Raw genomic sequence first — 20,591 nt, forward strand, 5'->3', positions numbered from 1 at the left:
CTGTACATGTCATAGCTTTACATGAACATCAAATTTCAAACTGAGGGTGTTTAAAAGCCATATGAGAAGCTAAAGCATCTTTTTCAGTTGAATATATTTGCATTTTCTTTATTTCTTGAAAAGGCTTGGGCAATGAGACGAAGAGCGATATATAGTTGAGTACTCTTAGTAAATAGTTTATTTATGTCACACCTGTGTGGCAGGTAATACCAACAGGAAGGACTGTTTAGTCTTTTTTTGTATTTGTCATTAAATGTGTCTTGTCATCTCATATGGGATGGGCCACAGTGGTGGTATGACAAGAAAATACAAAAATTCATTCATTATACAGTCAACTTAATACATGGGCAGAAGACATCTGAAAATTGTTCATATTGTAAACTGTAGAGAAAATAATTCAATATATTAGGGTGCAAAAGTTCAGAAGAAAATTAGATGCTGAAAATGGATTTTGTTTTTTAAGATATGTAACTCAAATGAATAAATCTGCTCTTCTTTTATTGCCATAATACCACCGTGGTTGTGTATCGGTGTCGCTGTGGACGACTGCCCGTCGTCAATGATTTCTGGGTGTCTAAAACTGCACCTTGGTGCTCAGAGACGGCAGGTTGAGGCCTGAGAGGAATACCTCATAAATCGGTAGGCCCGTGCTAGTTTATCACCCGGGTGAGAAAGAGGTAGGTCAGAAGAGAGGAGAGGAGGGAGAGGGTCATCGTCACCAGAAAAGGACACAGACAAGACGCAACCGTGTTTCATCTGAGACGAATGAATGAGGTCTGGAGATTTGAGGGGAAACTTAAGTTCATCTGCCGTCAAAGTGGATCTGTAGTGAGTAGTGGAGCTGCAAGGAAACATGGATGACTTATGTAAAACAAAGGATCTGCATCTTACCTCCTTCAATTCCTGCACTCGGGGATTAAACCCAGAGGAAAGAAGACAGGATGGATTTTGACTGAGCACTTTACAGCTGTTGATCCGCCCATAATTCAACCATCAAGACAAGAAGTTAGCAAACTCGATCGCAATCCAATCAAGACACCATGCTGATGGAGAAAGTGTTTTAATTAGATTTTTTTTTACCCCCTGTCATGTTAAAAATGGACTTTATAAATGTTTCATCCCACAGTGAAACTCTCCGGAGATGTCAGTGAAATCCTCTCAAGCGCATTTTTGCTCTGTGGGAGCTAATTACCAGAGATTTGGAGCAGTTTGTGTGTGTTTGAGAGGCAGCGACCTGACTCACTGTGCCACCCTGCTGCTGCTGCTGCTGCTGCTCCCAAATAACCTTTGTCAGATCTTCTTCAGCCCAAAGCCTCTCAGAAAGATTCCTGTGCCCTGTAACTGGGAGCACCTCTAATGCCAGAGGCTTCCCGATGGCTAAAGCTAATCTTTGCTGGAGGCTTTCGACGCTGTGTCGGTTTTAAAGAACTATAGGAGGACATGGAGGACCTTATTCTTCAGGAGATAAGTGCTGGAAGCCACTGGCGACTCTGGAGTCAGTGAAGCAGCCGCACATGCTGTTGTTTTTTTTTTTTTTCTTGGGTTTGAACAACTGTTTCCAACAAATCTCTGAATTGTTGGATGTTTTAACGCGACTGCTTCTTCTATCCCTTCCCTTCACCGCGTGAAATGCTCGTACAGACTTTAAACCTTTTCCGATATCAGGAACCAGTTGATCTGCAATGAACTGCACTTCCGCTAATGCCACCATCACTCCTCAGCAGGGGCTGGTCGCCGGAGACGGAGGGTCCCAGGGCGGCGGGCTGTGGGTGACGTCCCTGCTCGGCGCCACGCTGATGATCATGTGCGTGATGGGTTTGGCGGGAAACACCTACACCCTCGTCATCACGCGCTCGGCCGCTCTGCGCCGGACGGGCTCCATGTACGTCTACATCGTCAACCTGGCCCTGGCCGACCTGCTCTACCTCTCCACCATCCCCTTCGTGGTCTGCACCTACCTGGCCCACGATTGGCTGTTCGGCGAGGTCGGCTGCCGCGTCCTGCTGAGCCTCGACCTCCTCACCATGCACGCCAGCGTCTTCATCCTGGTCGCCATGAGCCTGGAGCGCTACCGTGCCGTGGCGAGGCCCTTCAGCGCGCACAGGTCCTCGTCCCGCAAACGGCGGCTAGCGGCGTGCGTTATCTGGGCGCTAGCGTTCGTGCTCACGCTCCCCATGATGGTGATGATCAGACTCAGGGAGGGAAAACCCACTGCAGCAGGTTTGGTAAAGAGGATCTGCTTCCCCACCTGGACCCCCGAGGCGTTCAAGGCTTACATCACCGTCCTGTTCTTTACAAGTGTTTTAGCGCCCGGGCTGGTCATCGTCGGGCTGTACGTCGGGCTAGCTAGGCGCTACTGGGCGGCGCAGACTAGCCTGGGATGCAGCAGCCGCTCCGCACGGAGACGAGGACTCAAACAAAGAGTCGTATCCATGATCTTCAGCATCGTGATGGCCTACTGGGCCTGTTTCTTACCCTTCTGGGCGTGGCAGCTAGCCAAACTGTTCTCGCCAGAGTCGCTCAAAGCGTTGTCCGCAGCCGCGCATAACTACGTGAATTTCTTTGTCACGTGTCTGACCTACGGGAACAGCTGCATCAATCCGTTTCTGTACACTCTCCTGACCCGGAACTATAAAGATTACTTGTCCCAGAAAGGTCAGTCCGTGGGGTCAAGCAGAGCTGATCCTGGGTCAGCTGTGACTACGCCACTACAGGACCTTTAGTAGAGGAATGAATGAGCATAAACACTCAAGAGACAAAGTTTTTTTTTCCTAAAGGACATTTTTGTTTTAACAATTTTATACAAAACTGGAAAATTATGTGTTTGTGTGGCTTGTAGCACTTTCTACAACCTTGGTACAGGTGGATGTTTGCTAACATGAAAGTCCAACTGCAAGTCTTCTGGTTGGAGGGAAAATGGCACAAAAGATATATTCTAACACACATCATTTGACAATCTTTAATTCCTGACAATGACAATATACAAATTAGCTCGCCAGACATTTTGAATTTGATATCAAATTTTTAGATATGAATTATCAAAAGTTTCTCTGTGGTTTCTGTTAAAAGAAAAGTGAGACTATGAAATTAAATGTAATCCATTCCAATGCTCCTTTTTCTTTTCCTATTTGCCATCAACATCACAAACACACAGACATGTAAAGTATATTTCATCTTCTAGGAATGTGGTTGCATCGTGCCACATTCCTCAGCCTCGTATCACAGGTCTTTTGAGTCTTCCTGTAAATTGTCTCTGTACGAGTGTGTTTCATCTCACCTCTGCTGTATATTCTCCCTCCGCCTGCATTAACCTGTTTGATCCTGTAACATGTTCTCTATCCTGATCAGTCCAGTCAATGTACTTTTCTTGATTGTTATTATGTTCTAATCTTTCTTTCGTTTTTATTCTTGTGTTTGCATTTCGTTTGTACATGTATGTGTTTAAGTCACTTTTTTTTAACAGACTTTCATTTAAAAAATAAAAAATACCACACATTATTATGCAGAAATACAGAGTGAATTTGACCTATGATAATTATACAGCTTCAGTGAGCTGATTTCACTATCATAAGGGTATATTTGGAATTGTACATTGCTAACAATCATGCACTGGTTTCTTTGCTTTTTGATCAACTTGCACTAAGGCAGCATGTTCAATACCAGCGGTCTAAAAACTACGGAAGCCTGTAAAGGCATGGTTTGTTTTCTCTCTCTTTTTTAAGCTGGTTTTTATTGTTGTTGGTTTTTTTCCAAGTTGAAGTTTCAAGTTCGTTTGTTTTTTCTTTTCTTTTTCACATGTAGTTAAAACATGCTCCGTTTCTTGAGTTCTTAACATATATAATATATGTAATCATAAGGCATGTGTTAAAGAGTGAGAGACAAAGAGAGACAGAGTTGCACTTTTCTTTTTTCACAGCATTTATTAACAAACCCAGTGACTGAAGAGATGACAGACAGGCACAGTCCAGTGTGATGTGCTGTGGCTCCCTCTGTTGGACATTTTCTCTTATTACAGTGTTGGTATATTTCCATCAGCCTCAACAGGAGCGAGGCCTGGCCTCAGTGATGTAAAACAGAGTGTTTCAGCAGCAAACAAGCAGGTGGACAGGCCGAGAGTCAAGGGTGAAGAGGAGGTCGATGTCTACTTGATCTTGATGCCGACGATCTTTACATCGTCGCGGACGTCAAAGTACTTGTACTTCACGTCTCCCAGGCGGTTGGGGAAGTTCATCATGGAGCCATCGGGGAGCTTGATGTAAAACTGCTCCATGTTGAAGTTGATGTAAAACTGACAAAGACAAAGAGAAAGACACAAAACACACAATTCATCTTCTAGTTTCAAGTTATGTTTTACAATCTTGCTCAACAAAATGATTAGACTGACTGAAGCAGCATTTTCAGCAGAATCATCAAAGTGAGTAGGCTACTATTTATCTCTTTCTGAGGCGCTTAACATTTATGAGCCTATAAACCTCTTTCATGATTGTATAGCTCAGCGGCTATTGACCTAACTGTTACAGCACGGATACCAAGCCCACTAATAATCTCCCAGGGGCTGTAGACATTATGAAACTTGAGCTTGAGCCAAATGACAGCAATAGATACTGCAAAAAAAACGTCACACGTCTTTTTGTAAAAATGCACGTTAAGCCTTTGTTGCCTAAACTATGATAAAAACCGAAAGAATGCAACTTAATTCTTTAAAACCTTTAACAATTTCAGGTGCTGCAGAATGCGATGAAGATCAGAACAGAAAGGGAAAAGATTCATTAGTGATTTTGTTGCCAGGTAAACTCATCTTTGTATTTTCAAAAATTATGTATGTTCCTTTAATGTTTTGAGTGGATTTGACCTTTACAACTTCTGAGACAATGAATGATATATTCTAAAATTCATTCAAAATAGGCTCAAAATAATCAGAGGGTTTACTGATACCACCTCTCTTGGTCTTGTGTGACCTATGGCTTTAGGTTGGGTAGGCCTATACTGCTGAGGGACTTTATGACTCTACCAGTGTCTTGTACTATACTATTATATACTGTACTTACTTCCTTCAGACTGAACCTTGTGTGTTAATGGTCAATTGGTTGTATCAAATCAAAAAAAGGGGGAATTTGGAGATCGCAGATAACTAATTGTACCAACACACCTTGCATTCCTCTCCACGTGCGAAGGGGAAGTTTCCCTCAACATGCTCTTCACCCCAGCCTCCCCCAGACAAGGAGTTGCAGACAATGGTGCCAGATTCGAAACGAGGGTTGAAGTGCAGTGCGAGGTTTTCAGAGTCATGGCCGATGTTGATGGAAAAGCTGGAAGGAATTGGAGAAGGCCGAAACAAAGAGGTCAATGAAACAGCAGGAAGTGGATGAATCATTAACCAAACTCATCGTTATTCTACTTCCTCTTGATTGAATGCTGCGTGAATGTGAAAACTGAGCTGCATGAAACTGAGATGATGGCTGAACACGTTCAGAATGTGTCGGCGCTTTTGATATCTAATGCGGGCGACCTACCCGTGGCTGTCGTCCTTGGGCTTGAGGCGGATCTTCAACTCCTTCCCCTCCTTGAATGTCATGTCCTTGACTTTCTGTCGAAGGAAATGACAAAGATGACTACAGGAAGTGATAGAAATAATCTAGAAACACACTGTGAAGGTAATAATTTGCCACCATAACTGAACTGTTGACCCCTGGGTTCCTCATGCTCAGGTGTCTGTTGGAGGTTTCTTCCTGTTCCTCTTCGCTGTCCCTATAAGTGCTTGTTCATTTTGGGGACTGTTGGGCTCTTGACCTTACTCTGTTGAGTGCCTTGTGAGGCTACAAATCTTATTAGGTCATGTTTTATAACACCTTAACACAGTGGTTCCCAACCTTTTTTGGCTCGTGACCCCATTTTGACGTCACAAATTTCGGACAACCCCGTCGTATATTTGATAAAGTGAAAGTATAGAATACAGTTGTTTAAGATTGTGTGTGGTGTTTTTAATCATAATTTTAAAAAGAATAATAATCAGCAATTTAAAAAAAAATCAATTACTAGACATTTCAGGCGACCCCCATTTGAATTCAAGGCGACCCCACATGGGGCCCCGAGCCCAAGGTTGAAAAACACTGCCTTAACATGTACTTCAAAAGTATTTAAAGACAGATCCAAATAACAGTTTGTAAAGTGTAGTCCGAAGGGAGATTTTATAATTGTAGGTGTTCTTATCTTGGGCTGTTGATGATCAACCAGGGTAGATCGATGTACCCATGGCTATAAAAGCATTGAAACAGGAAGGTCCTGTATTTGCTCATTGATATGTGGTCGTCATGCAGCGGCAGTAAAACAATAAAGGCGCCCATACTGGAACCTTCTACTACGGTCCATCAGCAGACACTAGATAGGTTAGGTACCATCTGTGTGCTCATATATGTAACAATTACATAAAAACAGGTTTGTAAAACTAACTAACTAACACCTTAGATTGACTTCAAATATTTGCACTTCATCTCAGCACACCAAGAATTTTTTTTAAATGTTTGTTCTCCAAAATACCATTGAGTCCTTCCTATCTATACGCTGAGCATCACCTGATCGTTACACGTAAACTTTGGGCCCCTGTATAGCTGCGCCGCACCCATATATCCATACCGCCTACAATATATTCTTTGAAGTCATATCCTATCCCCATATCGCTCATTGGTATCTTCTTACGTTTATCATTGACTAAGCGGGACAAAGTGCTGGAAAATAATTAAGAGAAGTTACAGTTTATTAATCCATGAGGCGATATGAGTCATTCTAACTATTTAGGAGCAGTGCACATGATTTGAACCAATGGCTAGTCTTCTGTTACCAGGTCAATACCAGAGTACCATACCGAATAATAAATGTATATCTCAACATTTTTTAATGTGATGTGACTAAACACTTTTGAGTTCTCATTAATTTGCCACCTAATAAAGTCAAGTAAAGCTTTAGCTGAGTTTCGACACAGAGATATTTTAGATTCCTTGCTTCTCATTGGTTTTATTGCAGCTTACTAAAATCACATGACTGATAATACTCAAGGATCTGTGACTCCTGAATTAAAATCAATGTTTGATTAAATGCTCAGTAAATATCACATCTACTGAAAAAAAACTATCTAATTAAAAATGTTTGTTAACCATTTCCATTTTCTGCTGATTTAAAATGACATCATCACATTAACAATGTTGAATCAGTGTTAAAGCTCAAAACTGAAATGATAAATGTGTTTAAATGTTTTATAAGTGCAATCAGATGGAGAAGCTCCTTGATAGCAAGCTGTATGGCATAATATGTGGATTTTTGATTACATTAACTTTTAAAGTTAAATCCAAAAATGTATCAGACCAACAGAAAATGAGAACTTAAAAAAAAACAAAAAAAACTTTGTATATAATGATAAAATATACAGATTATATACAGAGTTAATTAAGAAAATCATTGTGAATGAATCTCTTCAGGTCACTTACCATCTTGGCTGTCGTCAGTGGGTTTCGCCGTGAGTGACAAAGATCTACAGGCAGGTGAGTGGTTTATATAACACTGGTGGTGTCAGGTGCAGGACACAGCCAACAGGAAAACGGTTGTAAAAAAAAAAAAAAAAAAATTAACATGTGACAATATCTCCTTATTTGAACTGAACCCACTAGGCCCCTGTTCTGCTTCAGGGTGGGCTGCCCAGGTGGAAATTCAAAAACAGTCAATGTATCTTAGACATAATAACACATCTCTGAGTGGTTGGTTTTAAGATTTTTCAGTGATCTACCCTCATAAGAAAAGTCAGGCTATGCTCAGAACAAACTACAGCATTTGGTTACTCATTTACTTCTGATGATGGTTGAGATTTTACAAGCTGTTACTCATATATTCATACACTTCATTCATTTTATTGTGACTATATTCAAAGGTTTAAATGTCACATGTGTAAAGACACTGTTGTTTAGACAAGCTTTTGGTTGATAAGATGCCTATGTAATGTTATTGGTATACTTTTATATTTTTTATGTGATGTAGGCCTATTTATGTGTTATTTGAATTGCCCAATTATTCCACTTTGCACTTCATTGTAAAGCATTTTTTGATTTTTATGTGTGAAAAGTGCTAGAAGTAAAGATTACTTAAGCCTGTGAATATTCTCATTCATCCGGGTCATAGTTATCTCAAGGAAATTTAAATCGAACGCAACTGGACTTGGTTATTTGTCTTAGGAGACGTTTCACCTCTCATCCAAGAGGCTTCATCAGTTCATGCTCGCATCTGAACAGGCTGGGACTCGGACCGGGGTGTTACTGGGTCTCCACACCAGCTAGTTGGACCAGTATCCTTGAGAGGTAAAGATTACTTACTTACTTACTTTACTAGGATTACACAAATTTTGGAAAAGCAGTCAGCAGGTTGCACTAGAAAGTATTTATTTTTTTGCTTGCAGCCAGCCAAGTGTGAATCTAATAGGTATTAAACCCCAATCTATACAATGCAAATTGTGTTTAAATGAAATAAAATGTAAATAGCTTCCATTGTTATAACCAGGACTGGTGGACTGTGGTTTTAAAATCTTAATTTGCATAAAACACTGAGCAAAGATTTTCACCTGCACCCTACATACACTGCGTGATTGTTCATCCTGCACTAACTGAATTACTGTGTTTGTCACTGTATTCTTAACAGTGATGGGAATAACGGCGTTAAAATAAACGGCGTTACTAACGGCGTTATCTTTTTCAGTAAAGAGTAATCTAACTAATTACTATTTCCACCGTTACCGTTACCGACAATTAAATGAGGCGCGTTACAAACTACTTTGAAGCCATTGTCCTCCGACTTGGCTCATCTCATCTCAGACACAGAAGCTGCTAAACTGTTGTTGTTTTTTCCTCCTCTCATTTGGTGAGGGGAGGGGGAGGAGGGAGGGACGAGACAACCGCATAAGTGATGATGATTGGTTGAGGCAGAGTAAGGTTTCATGCTAAGCCAATCAGAGGCAGTGTTCAGTTTGTACACAAACCACACACGCACGCAGTTTAGCCTCACACACACAGACTAGCAGAGGGAAGCTGCCGAGATCGGAGGGAAAGTGGAAACAGACACTACTTTAATCTCCCTGAGGTAAAAGACAAGAACATGTGAGGTGTAGCTACATTATGTCCCGGAGCGAAGTGTTTGTCCTGAGCTTCTGCTCACCTGACTCTGTGCAGCTTCTTCATTAAATCCAAACAGTCCGACACAGCGACGCACTGCTCCTCTGACTCTAAAGTCTCTGTAGCTCATCAGCTGGAACTCTTCCAGAGCAGCTACAGCAGCGTTGTGACCTCAACCATGGTTGGTGAGAGCAGAAATGTTGTTGTTGTAGTGAAAATGGGCGGGCTCGTGAAGACGCGAATTTACACAAAGTCAAAACGAGCGATAAATCGCATTTCTCGCGTATCTCGCGTTTGGTCGCGCGTATAAACTCGAGCGAAAAAAAAGCGTTCCTCGTGTTTGGTGGGAAGCCCCTCGTGGGTCTTCCCACCAAACACGATGAAAAGGACGAAGACGCGAAGGTCCCGTCGCCATAAAAGAATCGGGTGTATTGCGTCGCAAAAAAAAAAAGTCGCGTCTACCGCGTCTCGCGCCTAATCGCGTCTTTGCGTCACGGCCTTTTACACCGCGGACGTAACGAATAAACGGTGACGGTGTGAACGAACAACATAGAACAGGACCAGACGTGGCGTTGTTTCCTCTTTTCACCTACAGCTCCACTCTCCCTTACTTACACTTATTGTTGAGGCCAGATAATTGTGGGATTTGTAGTTTTTGACCAATCGTGTGCTCTTTCTTTTTGTGATTTTTCCGGTTCACTGTTTTTTTTAGGGGCAAATGCGAGTGAAATGCTCGCCCATGGTGGGCATAAGAAAATGTAAGACCTGTCTAAAATTATTTAAGACTTGAACACAATAATTCAACAAATTTAAGACATTTTAAGACCTAAAATTTAGATTTTCACATTTTAGACTTTTTAAGACCCCGCGCGCATACCAAGGGGGCAGTTGTCGGTCTGAGAAGTGAAGCTCACTTCCGCGTTCAAAAAGCTGCAATCCCCTCGGCTGTCGCTGGGGGCTGGCTCCAGAAGGGAGCAACTCCAATCGAGCCCCATGTTAAAATAGCCGATTTTACAGCTTAAAAAAACATATTTACAGCCTGGTACATTTTATTTTTTTGGTCTCAATCGATAGTTTCTACCCCCGCACACACTCTGAGGGGGGTGAATTTTTTTTAAACTCTACCGTTTTACAATTATTAGGGTTAAAGTTCTGGCCAATCAGGGCGCAGAACCGTTGAGTGACAGGTCCGGCGACTGCTGCTACGAGGCCAGTGGGCGGGCTCTCGGCCGGCCAACGGCCGCACCGCTCCAAATATGGCAAGTAGAATCCAACATGGCGCGGTTCTAACCCCCGTAGTAGCGGCACAAAACAGACTCCTCCAAACCAATGGGTGACGTCACGGACGCTACGTCCATTCTTTTTACAGTCTATGGCGCATACCCTGTTATTTCATGTAAAAGTTTAAGTGCATACATATTTTATGATGCTGTGTATTATATATTTAAGACCATCTTAGAATTTTCTAATAAATTTAATACTTTTTAAGGCCTTAATTTTAGATACATGAATTTAAGACTTTTTAAGGATCCGCAGATACCCTGTTGTGCGCTCGCAGCAGGACAGATAATCAGATGGATAATCGGTAAAGTTAATAATTTCACTTAATGTGGCCATGAATAAATTAATTTCGATGTTTCGCCTGTTATTAAACGCAAATCTTGAATAGGTCTCCGCTGTTTTCACATTTAAAAAGGTCTTTGTTGTCTTTGTACAGAGACAATATGAGATTTGCTTGTAGCCACAGCACTTAAAAAACCCACTGTAACCTATTTTCATAGGCACACCAGCCTCGCTTTCAATAAAACACACACTCGCATTCCATAATTGCGATCAGTGAAATATATGAAAACAATAAAATACAATTTAAAAATGAGAGAAAAAAAATCCAAATTCTTCGACATATTTAAACTTAAAAAAAGAAAGAAAAAGTAACGCAATAGTTACTTTCCCTGGTAACTAGTTACTATTATAGTGAAGTAGTGGAGTTACTAACTCAGTTACTTTTTGGGAGAAGTAATTAGTAACTATAACTAATTACTTTTTAAAAGTAACGTTCCCAACACTGATTCTTAATATTATTGCTATAAGTTATTTTATTCTCCTAATTATCTGTATTTTTTTTTTATTCTATTGGAACAATTGGAATTGCTGTGACACAATAATTTCCTGCAAAGGATTAATAAAGTGCTATTCTATTAAATTGTATTCTAAAACATACTGCAGAATGAATTTAGGATCGATCAAATGTATCGTCCTCTAATTGTTCAAATGCTGATGATAACTTCCAAGTTACCGTATTTGACATTATTATGTCATAGTGTGAGTGTGTGTAGGTGAGGGGGGAGAGAGGGTAGGTGCTGGTGTCTGTCTGAAAGTAGGTCACGGTTTCAGTGTTTCACTCGAGCAAAAACACTGACGTGTGCCCTGCGTTGAATGTGGGCGTGGTTTCCGGCCGAGTAGCCAATCCGCTGTCTCCATTTTGAAGGTGGGCGTGTCTTAGAGTCAGTTGCCAACAAACCGAAGCTAAAGCGAATAAACAACTAAGTTAGCTTGTCGGCTAGCTACAGTAGCAACTGCTGGTATGTGTTCATTTCAAATGAGATTTTTTACAAACTATTTCGACTTTATTAACAATTCAGATGGCAGGAAGTTCTAGATATAGATGATATGTTACAGTTGTGACGATTTATTCAAATATTCTCCCACTTTTTGTGGGTGTTAAATATTATAACAGCAAGTTCGATATTTTTACAGTTAGCATGAGCTAACTGCCAGTGATAATCAACCTAACTTTCTTGTCTTTTTCAAAGGGAGACAGGTCAGTTTGTTTATTAATATCTGCTGCGTTTGCATTATTATTCCTTTCTTTCTTTGCAGAAATGGCGTCGGTAACGGCGACAGAGCCAGCGATACGCCCGGCTGCTGCACTAATACCCGCAGCAGAGTCCATAGTGCCCGCTTGTATGTTTGCACCTGACCGGGGATGTGCCGACGATCCGACCGGCGGAGAGGGCTTCGAAGACGGCGAGGCTACCAACGGCGAGCCCGCGGATCATTTAGACTTAAGCAGTAAGGTGGGCCTCACTGTGGATTTGTAAACCTACTAACGTTGGATTTTTAAACACGTTGCACGGAAAGCAGCTTGTCTATGTTGTCTCATCGCTTTTGCATGGAGAGTGCACACAGCATGTTTTTTTGTGTTTGTTTTTTTGCTGCCTCTGCACAACTCCAGAAAGTGACACGTATGTTGCAGTGTGTGTGTGTGACTGCATGCAGCTGGCAGAGTCACACACTGTATCAACTGTACTGTGCAGACGTTGTAGTTATTTACATAATGAGAAAAACATAACAAACCCTAAGGCATTAAGATTGATTTGTCTGATTTGCATTGCACATAGCCTCAAAGCAAAAACACTTCTGACTTCTAATTCTTTGTTGTGAAGCTGTGAATTGAAGACATTCATCACAAAGACTTTGACTTCATGTTTGCTCCGGTTTGACCTTTCCAGTCTTTTTTTTTTTCTTTTCTTTTTCTGCCTTCTCTCACTTTCCAGGTGGTCCTAGTGAGTCCAACAGGGGAGCAGTATGATTCATTACTACGGCGTCTGAGGGAGCAGATAGATGAAGGATGTGGAGAGACCATCTACGTGGTTGGCATGGGCTCAGGTAAGGACCCATAATAACTTTCACTTGAACTCAGGAATCAAGTCATCAGCCGAGTAAACACTGTGGTTATAAGCCAAGTTTTATCAGTCTGGTTGAAGTGACCTTTGGTATGGGCATCCTGTTTGTCTGGAGCAACAAAGCGGCGTATTGTATTCAAATAGGTGTGGTTATACTTTGTCTTACACAGATGAATGAATGCAATGCATGCAGTGGGAGTAGGTGAACGGTCGCCATTTTTAAATCACCTTTATTGAACAACATGTTAAGACTCTACATTGAATTATACTGTTCCAGAACAACCTCTTCCCCTGCTGTTGTCGCTGGTTAGAAGTTCATTCGTAAAGTAAATCTTTATTGTCCCGAAATGGGCAAATGGTGTTACCGCGTGGTGCTTAAGACACAACAGATACTAAGATAACAGAGAGCTATAGACAAAACAGCACGGCTGTACTGTACTAGAAGTGCAAGTTTAGTGTGATTGTGACTACCACACTCTTTTTCCCTGCGTTAAGGAGGGTGATGGCTGTGAGGGTGAATGAGTGCTGTTGAATTTGTGAAGAAAGGTACATTTTATCAATTGAAAAAAATATGATAAAAGTAAGACGTTTTGGTTATAGGGGAAATTTATATCAACAGAAGAAATGGAAATCTTTTCATAATATCATACAGAATGTAAATTGAAAATGAAGATGAACACTTACTGAAATCTCATGCTCATGTAAAGTGCCTTGAGTATTTTGAAGGGCGCTATATAAATACAAGTTATTATTCATGGAAAAGATGAGATGAAAAGGTATATACAATATGAGGTATGAGATGTGTCTAAATAAAGGAGTCTCATAGAACAATTGATTATTATTGTATTTATACAACAGCTGGACAGGTGAGGAATTTGAAGTGTGGTGAAATTCATGAGATTGGTTTATTCTCTAAAGAACGTCAAAGTCACCCTTTGAAATGTCATGTGAAGTGATCTGCTGTAACTCTGAGAGGACAGTGGTCCAGGCCAAGAAAGTGTCTGTTTTAGTCATATGGAGTATGTGGTGAAGTTGAACAGATCCTATAGATGGCACCACAGGCTCAGCAGCATGGTTTAAGATGAAACCTCAAAATTAACAGCAAGGTTACATTGTCTAATTTTTGGGGGGAGATAAAGACAGTGTGTCTTTTCTGTTCGGAGAAAAAGAACATTGTATAGCCTATACACGTTGAACAATTTCAAGCGATGGAAGCTATTGGTTTACATTGGTTTAAGTAGTTTGGGAAGTCATTAATTATATGTTTTTGGATAAAGCCATAAGCCAAGGCACCAGTGTGCAGTGACAGTCACAGAGCGGCGGCCTCTGTCAGCTGTGGCCCAGCCGGTCCCCTCGGGCAGCTGACCCCCATTTGTCCGCTGTTTTACTTTTCATTCTGAAATTCCCCTCCACACGCAACAGACGCCAGGGCTTTTGTTGACAAGCAGAGTTATTTTTTGCCTGCTACAGCATCACGTCTGACCCCGTGGTCTTTTTTTTTTAGGGGGGGAGGGCTGGGGGGGGTCAGAGTGCATGTGTGAAAGAGGGTGTCGTTTTCCCCCTGCTCAGCACAGAGGACTGTCACTGGGCCATCCATTCATGAATGTCTGTTTGTCTGACTGGACATGTTGCTGGACAAGCAGCGAGCTGATTGGTTGCTTTGGTTTGGGTTTTGTCGTTACTTTACTGAAAAATACACCAGATGAACTTGTCTTTTTCCAAATAGATACTCACTTAAAGGGATAGTTCAACATTTTGGCAAATTCTCCTATCACCATAATCCCTATAGTCATAGTTGTAGTTTTATTACCTTAAATTATCAGTGCATTTTGTTTTGAGATCAGCAGGGCAGAGATGTGAGCTGCTCAGTGAACGGTACAGGTCCCCTCTCCCTCATCAAACTCATCAAATACACAATCCAACAACCTGCACATTCACCACGCTATGAGATAATCATGTAACATTACGAGACAGAGTCGTTTTAGAGGCAAATGCAGCCGGAACTACATTCCAGACACGGCTGCTGGGCGGAGGGATTTCAAAAGCGCAAGTAGTTCAGAGTATTTGCTTCATGTGTTGTAATGTTACATATTAAACATGGTTATTTCATAGCGTGGTGAATGTGAAGGTCACAACTTGTCCACCAGAGAGAGAGTTTTGGAGTTTTTGTATTGTGTATTTGATGAGTTTGTTGAGGGACAGGGGACCTGTACCGTTCACCTCCATTGTGTTCGCTGAGCAGCTCATGTCTCTGCCCCGCTGATCTCACAACAACATGCACCGATAGTTAAAGGTTATGAACCTACTGCTATGACTATAGGGATTATGGCAAAAGGCAAATTTGCCAAAATGTTTAACTATCCCTTTAAAGAAAGACACGTCTTTATGTCGTAACCTATAGCTGGGATCCACCCATGCTGCTATTCTTGGCCTGTATCTGAAGCTAACTGGTTGTTGTGTGGTCTTACTGGGAGGGACTGTGGTCTTCCTCTCTTCCCTCTGTCCCATAAACCACCTGTTTGTTGACTCTTGTCTTCTACAAAGCCTCTCTTCACTGTGTTGTTTGTACTCCTGGTCGCCACCCTGTCATACAGTATATTAGCGAGTTGCCAACATTCCTACAGCGAGGCTTTACATTAACCCTGACATTTTGCGGCGATGCTAGAAAAGTATGTTGTTTCAGGCGCTCCAGATAAAACACACATTAAAAAGCAAAGGTATCATTTTACATCACTCTTTCCTCTTGCTTTTTTTTATTTTTTAAATCTTACTCCTTTATCCCTCTCTGTTTAGATGGAGGCGACTATGGCCTGAATGAGAAGGACATGGAGGCGTCGGTGGCCACGGTGCGGTCGCTGTGTGAACAGATTGAGGCCGACCTGATCCTACTAAGGGAGAGGGCCGACACCGGCGGAAAGATTCGGGACTACCTCATTCGGCGGCGCGTGGGCGAGCAGGATTTCCTGGAAGTTAGGTAAAAAACTAAAAGAGAAGCATAGCTGCAATCTGAACCACTGTGTATTAGTTTTAGGTGAAAGTAAGTGAGTTATAGTGGCCCACGCCTCAACAGCTAATGTGCAAAGTAACAGCGACTGAGTGTGGCTGCATGGGGCCGAATTTCAGCAGCTGTCACATGAGATTCAAATGTTTATGCTTTTTTCTTCTGATGCAAATGCAGTATGATAATATCCATTATATAACCAATATGCAAAGCTTCTGTCATAGATACATTTGATATCGCTGACGTGTGAATCAGAAATTCAGACGTAAATATTAGGTTTATAATCTTTCTGTAACTGAACCTTTTTGTTTTGACACATTCAGATATTCTCTGTATCTGATATCTGTGTCTGTAAATAGCAGTAAGAATGAAAACAAATGATGGATCTGGATAAAAATAGTCTGATGGATTTTTCCAGAGCCCTGTGAATGTGACAGATTATGATTTATTACAGCTCAGCCTCTTATTGTGTCTGACATTGCTGCTGGCGGTGTTTATGCTGTCATGCACTCTGTGTGGGTTTCATTTATGTTGACGTGGAAGTGGATTTGAGAGGTGATAGTTGTTGTTGTCTCACTCTTGTTCATTTGAACTTTTAATCACCTCATAAAGTTTGCACCGAGTGTTTCCAGCAACACTGTGATTGTCGATGACACCAACAATATAATATATAACAAGTCTATAGTATCAGTTATCAGGACTGATATTTAACTTAACTTAAAGGGATAGTTCAACATTTTGGCAAATTTGCCAGTCCCTATAGTCTTAGCAGTAGGTTCGTTACCTTTAATTGTCGGTGCAAGCTATTTTTAGAACAGCCGCAAGCTGCTCAGAGCTACGCTATGGAGGCTCATGGGATTTCTTGATTTCCCTCATCAAACTCATCAAATACACAATCCAACAACTCCAAAACGCTCTGGTGGACAAGTTGTGACCTGCACATTCACCACGCTATGAGATAATAACAGAACGTTACCAGACAGAGTTGTTTTATAGGGAGATTCATGCAAAACTGCTGATGCGTGTTACCGTCGGGGGCAGTTTTTCAGCAATTACGTCAAAAACAACTCTGGTAACGTTCTGTTATTATCTCATAGCGTGGTGAATGTGCAGGTCACAACTTGTCCACCAGAGCGTTTTGGAGTTGTGTATTTGATGAGTTTGATGAGGGAAACCAAGAAATCCCATGAGCCTCCGTAGCGTAGCTCTGAGCAGCTCACGGCTCTGCTCTGCCGTTCTAAAAATAGCTTGCACCGACGATTAAAGGTAACAAACCTACTGCTATGACTATAGGGATTATGGCAATGGGCCAATTTGCCAAAATGTTGAACTATCCCTTTAACTTGATTTATATTTTTAACTGCATTGGGAAATATGAGACCACATTTACTACATGGACATAGCACACACCCAGTGTTGGTTATAATTATATGATGGTGTGGATTTAACAGGTGAAGGCAGTATTTTACTGCTGCTCTCTCTCTCTCAAAAGTCAAGGCGAGCTGTATATTGAACAGCTGCAGTAGCGCAGCTGCCGCGCACATGTGAGGCAGCCAGTGTGTCAGATACAGTTTCTTTTCTGAACCACTCTGTCTGCCTCCATCTGCAGTTCCCATGGCCAAACACACAGAAAGTCACTTCAGTGCTTCACTTTTTTCTCTGTCAGTTCCCTCTGCTCCTTTCCATACATCACACATGCAGAAAGGTGCAGAAGAGGACTTTATGCCGTCCTCTTGAAACAATTATGTGATGATATTTAATCAGTGTTTAGATTATTGTGATTTACAACGTCCTAAATGTCTCTATTACATCACATCCGTGTTTCTCACTCAACCCTCCATCCTTCGTCTTCTCTCCAGGGTGGCCGTCGTAGGGAACGTGGACGCCGGGAAGAGCACCTTGTTGGGGGTGTTGACCCACGGTGAACTGGACAACGGCAGAGGCTTCGCTCGCCAGAAGCTCTTCAGACACAAACATGAGATGGAGAGCGGCCGCACCAGCAGCGTGGGCAACGACATCCTGGGCTTCGATCAGGAGGGACAGGTGAGAAACCGACCTGCAAAGACATGATCGAAAGATGGAAACATCTGTCCATAAACGCCCCGAAACTTTTCTCTTTCTCATATTTTTCTTCACTTTTGGACATTTGTTTGTTTGTCGTCTCTCTCACACACTCAGTAAGTCATGTTCCTGTTTCTTTCAGGTGGTGAACAAGCCCGACAGCCATGGCGGCGGCCTGGACTGGACCAAGATCTGTGAGAAATCCTCAAAGGTCATCACCTTCATCGACCTGGCCGGCCACGAGAAGTACCTCAAGACCACTGTGTTCGGCATGACCGGACACCTGCCTGACTTCTGCATGCTCATGGTGAGGGACGGGAGGGAAGAAGATGCACATGGTCGTAAGAAAATCCTACACAAGTTTTATTTTATTTCTGTTCATTTTTAATTCCTCCTTCCTGTCTCTGTCTTTTTCTCCTCCTCTGCTCTCAGGTCGGCAGTAACGCTGGCATCGTTGGCATGACCAAAGAGCACCTGGGCCTGGCACTGGCTCTGAACGTCCCAGTGTTTGTCGTGGTTACTAAGATAGACATGTGTCCAGCCAACATCCTGCAAGGTAAAGACACCCAGACTCTTGTTGTTAAAGGGATAGTTCAACATTTTTGGCAAATTCGCCTATTACCATAATCCCTATAGTCATAGTTGTAGGTTCATCACCGTTAATTATCGGTGCATGTTGTTTTGAGATCCACGGGGCAGAGACGTGAGCTGCTCAGCGAACACGGTATGATCCCCTGTTCCTCAAAACTCATCAAATACACAATCCAACAACTCCAAAACACTCTCCTGGAGAAATGATGACCTGCACATTCACCATGCTATGAAATAATCATGTAACATTACGACACATGAAGCAAATACTTTTTAAATCACTCCACCCAGCAGCCGTGTCTGGAATGTAGTTCCGGCTGCATTTGCCTTGAAAAAAACTCTGTCTCGTAACGTTACATTATTATCTCATAGCGTGGTGAATGTGCAGGTCACAACTTGTCCACAACTTGTTGTTTTGGAGTTGTTGGATTGTGTATCTGATGAGGGGGAGGGGACCTGTACCGTTCACCTCCATTGTGTTCACCGAGCAGCTCACGTCTCTGCCCCGCTGATCTCAAAACAACATGCACCGATAATTAAAGGTAATGAACCTACTGCTATGACTATTGGGATTATGGCAATAGGAGAATATGCCAAAATGTTGAACTATCCCTTTAAATATCAACTTTGTGCTTCACAACTTCACCCAACATTCGACAAAGTTAATGTTGAAGTTTGAAAATGTTCACACAGGAAACTTAATGAATTATCAGAAAGAGAAATGACTGACATGGTAAATTAATTCCCACAGTAATAATGACATCACTACTAAAACACAGATAACCCATAGTCACAGTTGTGTTGTTGTCACTGTCACTACTTGGCTGCACTTTAATTATTTTAAGGCAGCGTGTGTAAAATCCAACACTCACTCACTATAAAAGCCTCTCAGGGAAAGAGAAGAATCGCCCCCACCAAGTCGTGCAGCTGCAGGGGCTTTTAATGTGAAACCAAAGGAGGGAAGAGTCAAGTTAGCATTAACGGCAAATCACATCAAGAGCAAATTAACAAAGCAAAGTGGGAGCAGTTTAGACAAAACAAGTGCAGGACTCTACACTCACTTTGTCCCTGGGGAGTGCTTGTGCTCCTGAGCTGAGAAAAAAAAATCAGGGGTGTTTACTGATAAAAGGAGGCGCGGGGCTGCAGGGTGCACAGGTCTGTGTGACAAAACCAGGGCAGTGGCCAATTAAAACCAGTCCAATACCAGAATCCAGTAGGTAAACAGATGTTTTCTACAACCTAAGAGGCTGTGTGGGCTGAATTTTCTTTTCTTTTACTTTTTTATCCACACATTAAATACATTTTACAACCTGCGCACATCTGTGTTTAGTAGAAAATGTGAGCGAGTGCTCGTGACTAAAGTGTGACTAAATATGCTTTTAACAAAAGGGGATGTAGAAGTAACAACATGTTTACACTCACCTCTTTGTCAAACATGTTTCATTAGTTTTTCTTTCTCTGAAGTTGTGTGGTTTGTTCTCAGATGCTCTGACAGCTGATGTTTCTATTTGGAAAATCACTCATGCATTGGATTTATATGTGTGTGTGTGTGTGTGTGTGTGTTTATCTGCAGAGACACTAAAATTATTACAGAGGTTATTAAAGTCTCCGGGCTGCAGGAAAATCCCAGTGCTGGTCCAGAACAAGGACGACGTCATCGTCACAGCCTCCAACTTCAGCTCAGAGAGGTGAGAGCCAAGCAGACGTGTTGAAAATGTTCAGATCTACAAGTTGCACTGTTGTTTTGTATGTTTTCATTGTTTTTTTGGTGTTATGACTTGAATTTCACAATATTTCTGTTGAGAATTTATTTTGGAGAAACACATTTATTTGTAAGGACTGTTAATAAGTTTATATATAAGTTAATATCCACATAAAGGCAGTTGATGTGGTAAGTGTTTAGTTAAAAAGAAGACTGTTCATTTGCTTTGAAACTATTTCCAGGTAAAATGCCTTACATTGTATTAAAAAGGGACTTCACTACCCATAACGCATAATTTTTTAAAAGTTGAACAACTCAGCTGCAACAGTTTCCCCTCTGTTACTTTGAGTAAATATTGAAGTATCAGTTTTTCTGCATCCTCAGTTTGTGTTGTAGGTAAT

General features: G+C 41.8%; 3 protein-coding genes across 4 annotated transcripts in view; 2 read left to right on the plus strand and 1 right to left on the minus strand.

Moving 5' to 3' along the window:
• Positions 1–1,682: 1,682 nt before the first annotated feature.
• uts2r4 (urotensin-2 receptor 4) lies at positions 1,683–2,723 on the plus strand (the record flags this gene model as incomplete). The annotated part of the gene is made up of 1 exon (XM_083969316.1): positions 1,683–2,723. One exon carries the CDS (start codon positions 1,683–1,685, stop codon positions 2,721–2,723), a length of 1,041 nt encoding a protein of 346 aa, XP_083825442.1.
• A 1,183-nt stretch (positions 2,724–3,906) lies between these two features.
• Positions 3,907–7,510, minus strand: lgals2b (lectin, galactoside-binding, soluble, 2b). The gene is made up of 4 exons (XM_083969368.1): positions 7,482–7,510; positions 5,514–5,587; positions 5,150–5,309; positions 3,907–4,288 (listed from the first exon to the last, which is right to left on the minus strand). Exons 1-4 carry the CDS (start codon positions 7,482–7,484, stop codon positions 4,142–4,144), a joined length of 384 nt encoding a protein of 127 aa, XP_083825494.1. The 5' UTR covers positions 7,485–7,510; the 3' UTR covers positions 3,907–4,141.
• A 4,159-nt stretch (positions 7,511–11,669) lies between these two features.
• The window catches only part of gtpbp1l (GTP binding protein 1, like), a 196,689-nt gene continuing 187,767 nt past the window's right edge, over positions 11,670–20,591 (plus strand). For both annotated transcript variants that reach the window (XR_014595336.1, XM_083970315.1), the window contains exons 1-8: positions 11,670–11,731; positions 12,030–12,226; positions 12,707–12,818; positions 15,629–15,809; positions 17,696–17,879; positions 18,040–18,204; positions 18,330–18,453; positions 20,062–20,176. Coding sequence is in view for 1 of the 2 variants with exons in the window: in XM_083970315.1 (XP_083826441.1) it covers positions 12,032–12,226; positions 12,707–12,818; positions 15,629–15,809; positions 17,696–17,879; positions 18,040–18,204; positions 18,330–18,453; positions 20,062–20,176 (1,076 nt within the window). In the remaining variant the exon portion in view is untranslated. The remainder of the gene's footprint in view (positions 11,732–12,029; positions 12,227–12,706; positions 12,819–15,628; positions 15,810–17,695; positions 17,880–18,039; positions 18,205–18,329; positions 18,454–20,061; positions 20,177–20,591) is intronic.

The sequence above is a fragment of the Trachurus trachurus genome, assembly GCF_905171665.1.
Source record: "Trachurus trachurus genome assembly, chromosome: 1".
NCBI lineage: Eukaryota > Metazoa > Chordata > Actinopteri > Carangiformes > Carangidae > Trachurus > Trachurus trachurus.

Excerpts from the sequence above, each read along its gene's own strand:
- lgals2b (XM_083969368.1), bottom strand. Across the intron at positions 5,310-5,513 it reads CCCAAGGACGACAGCCACGG|CTTTTCCATCAACATCGGCC; the intron begins GTAGGTCGCCCG and ends AATTCCTTCCAG. Across the intron at positions 4,289-5,149 it reads CACGTGGAGAGGAATGCAAG|TTTTACATCAACTTCAACAT; the intron begins GTGTGTTGGTAC and ends TGTCTTTGTCAG.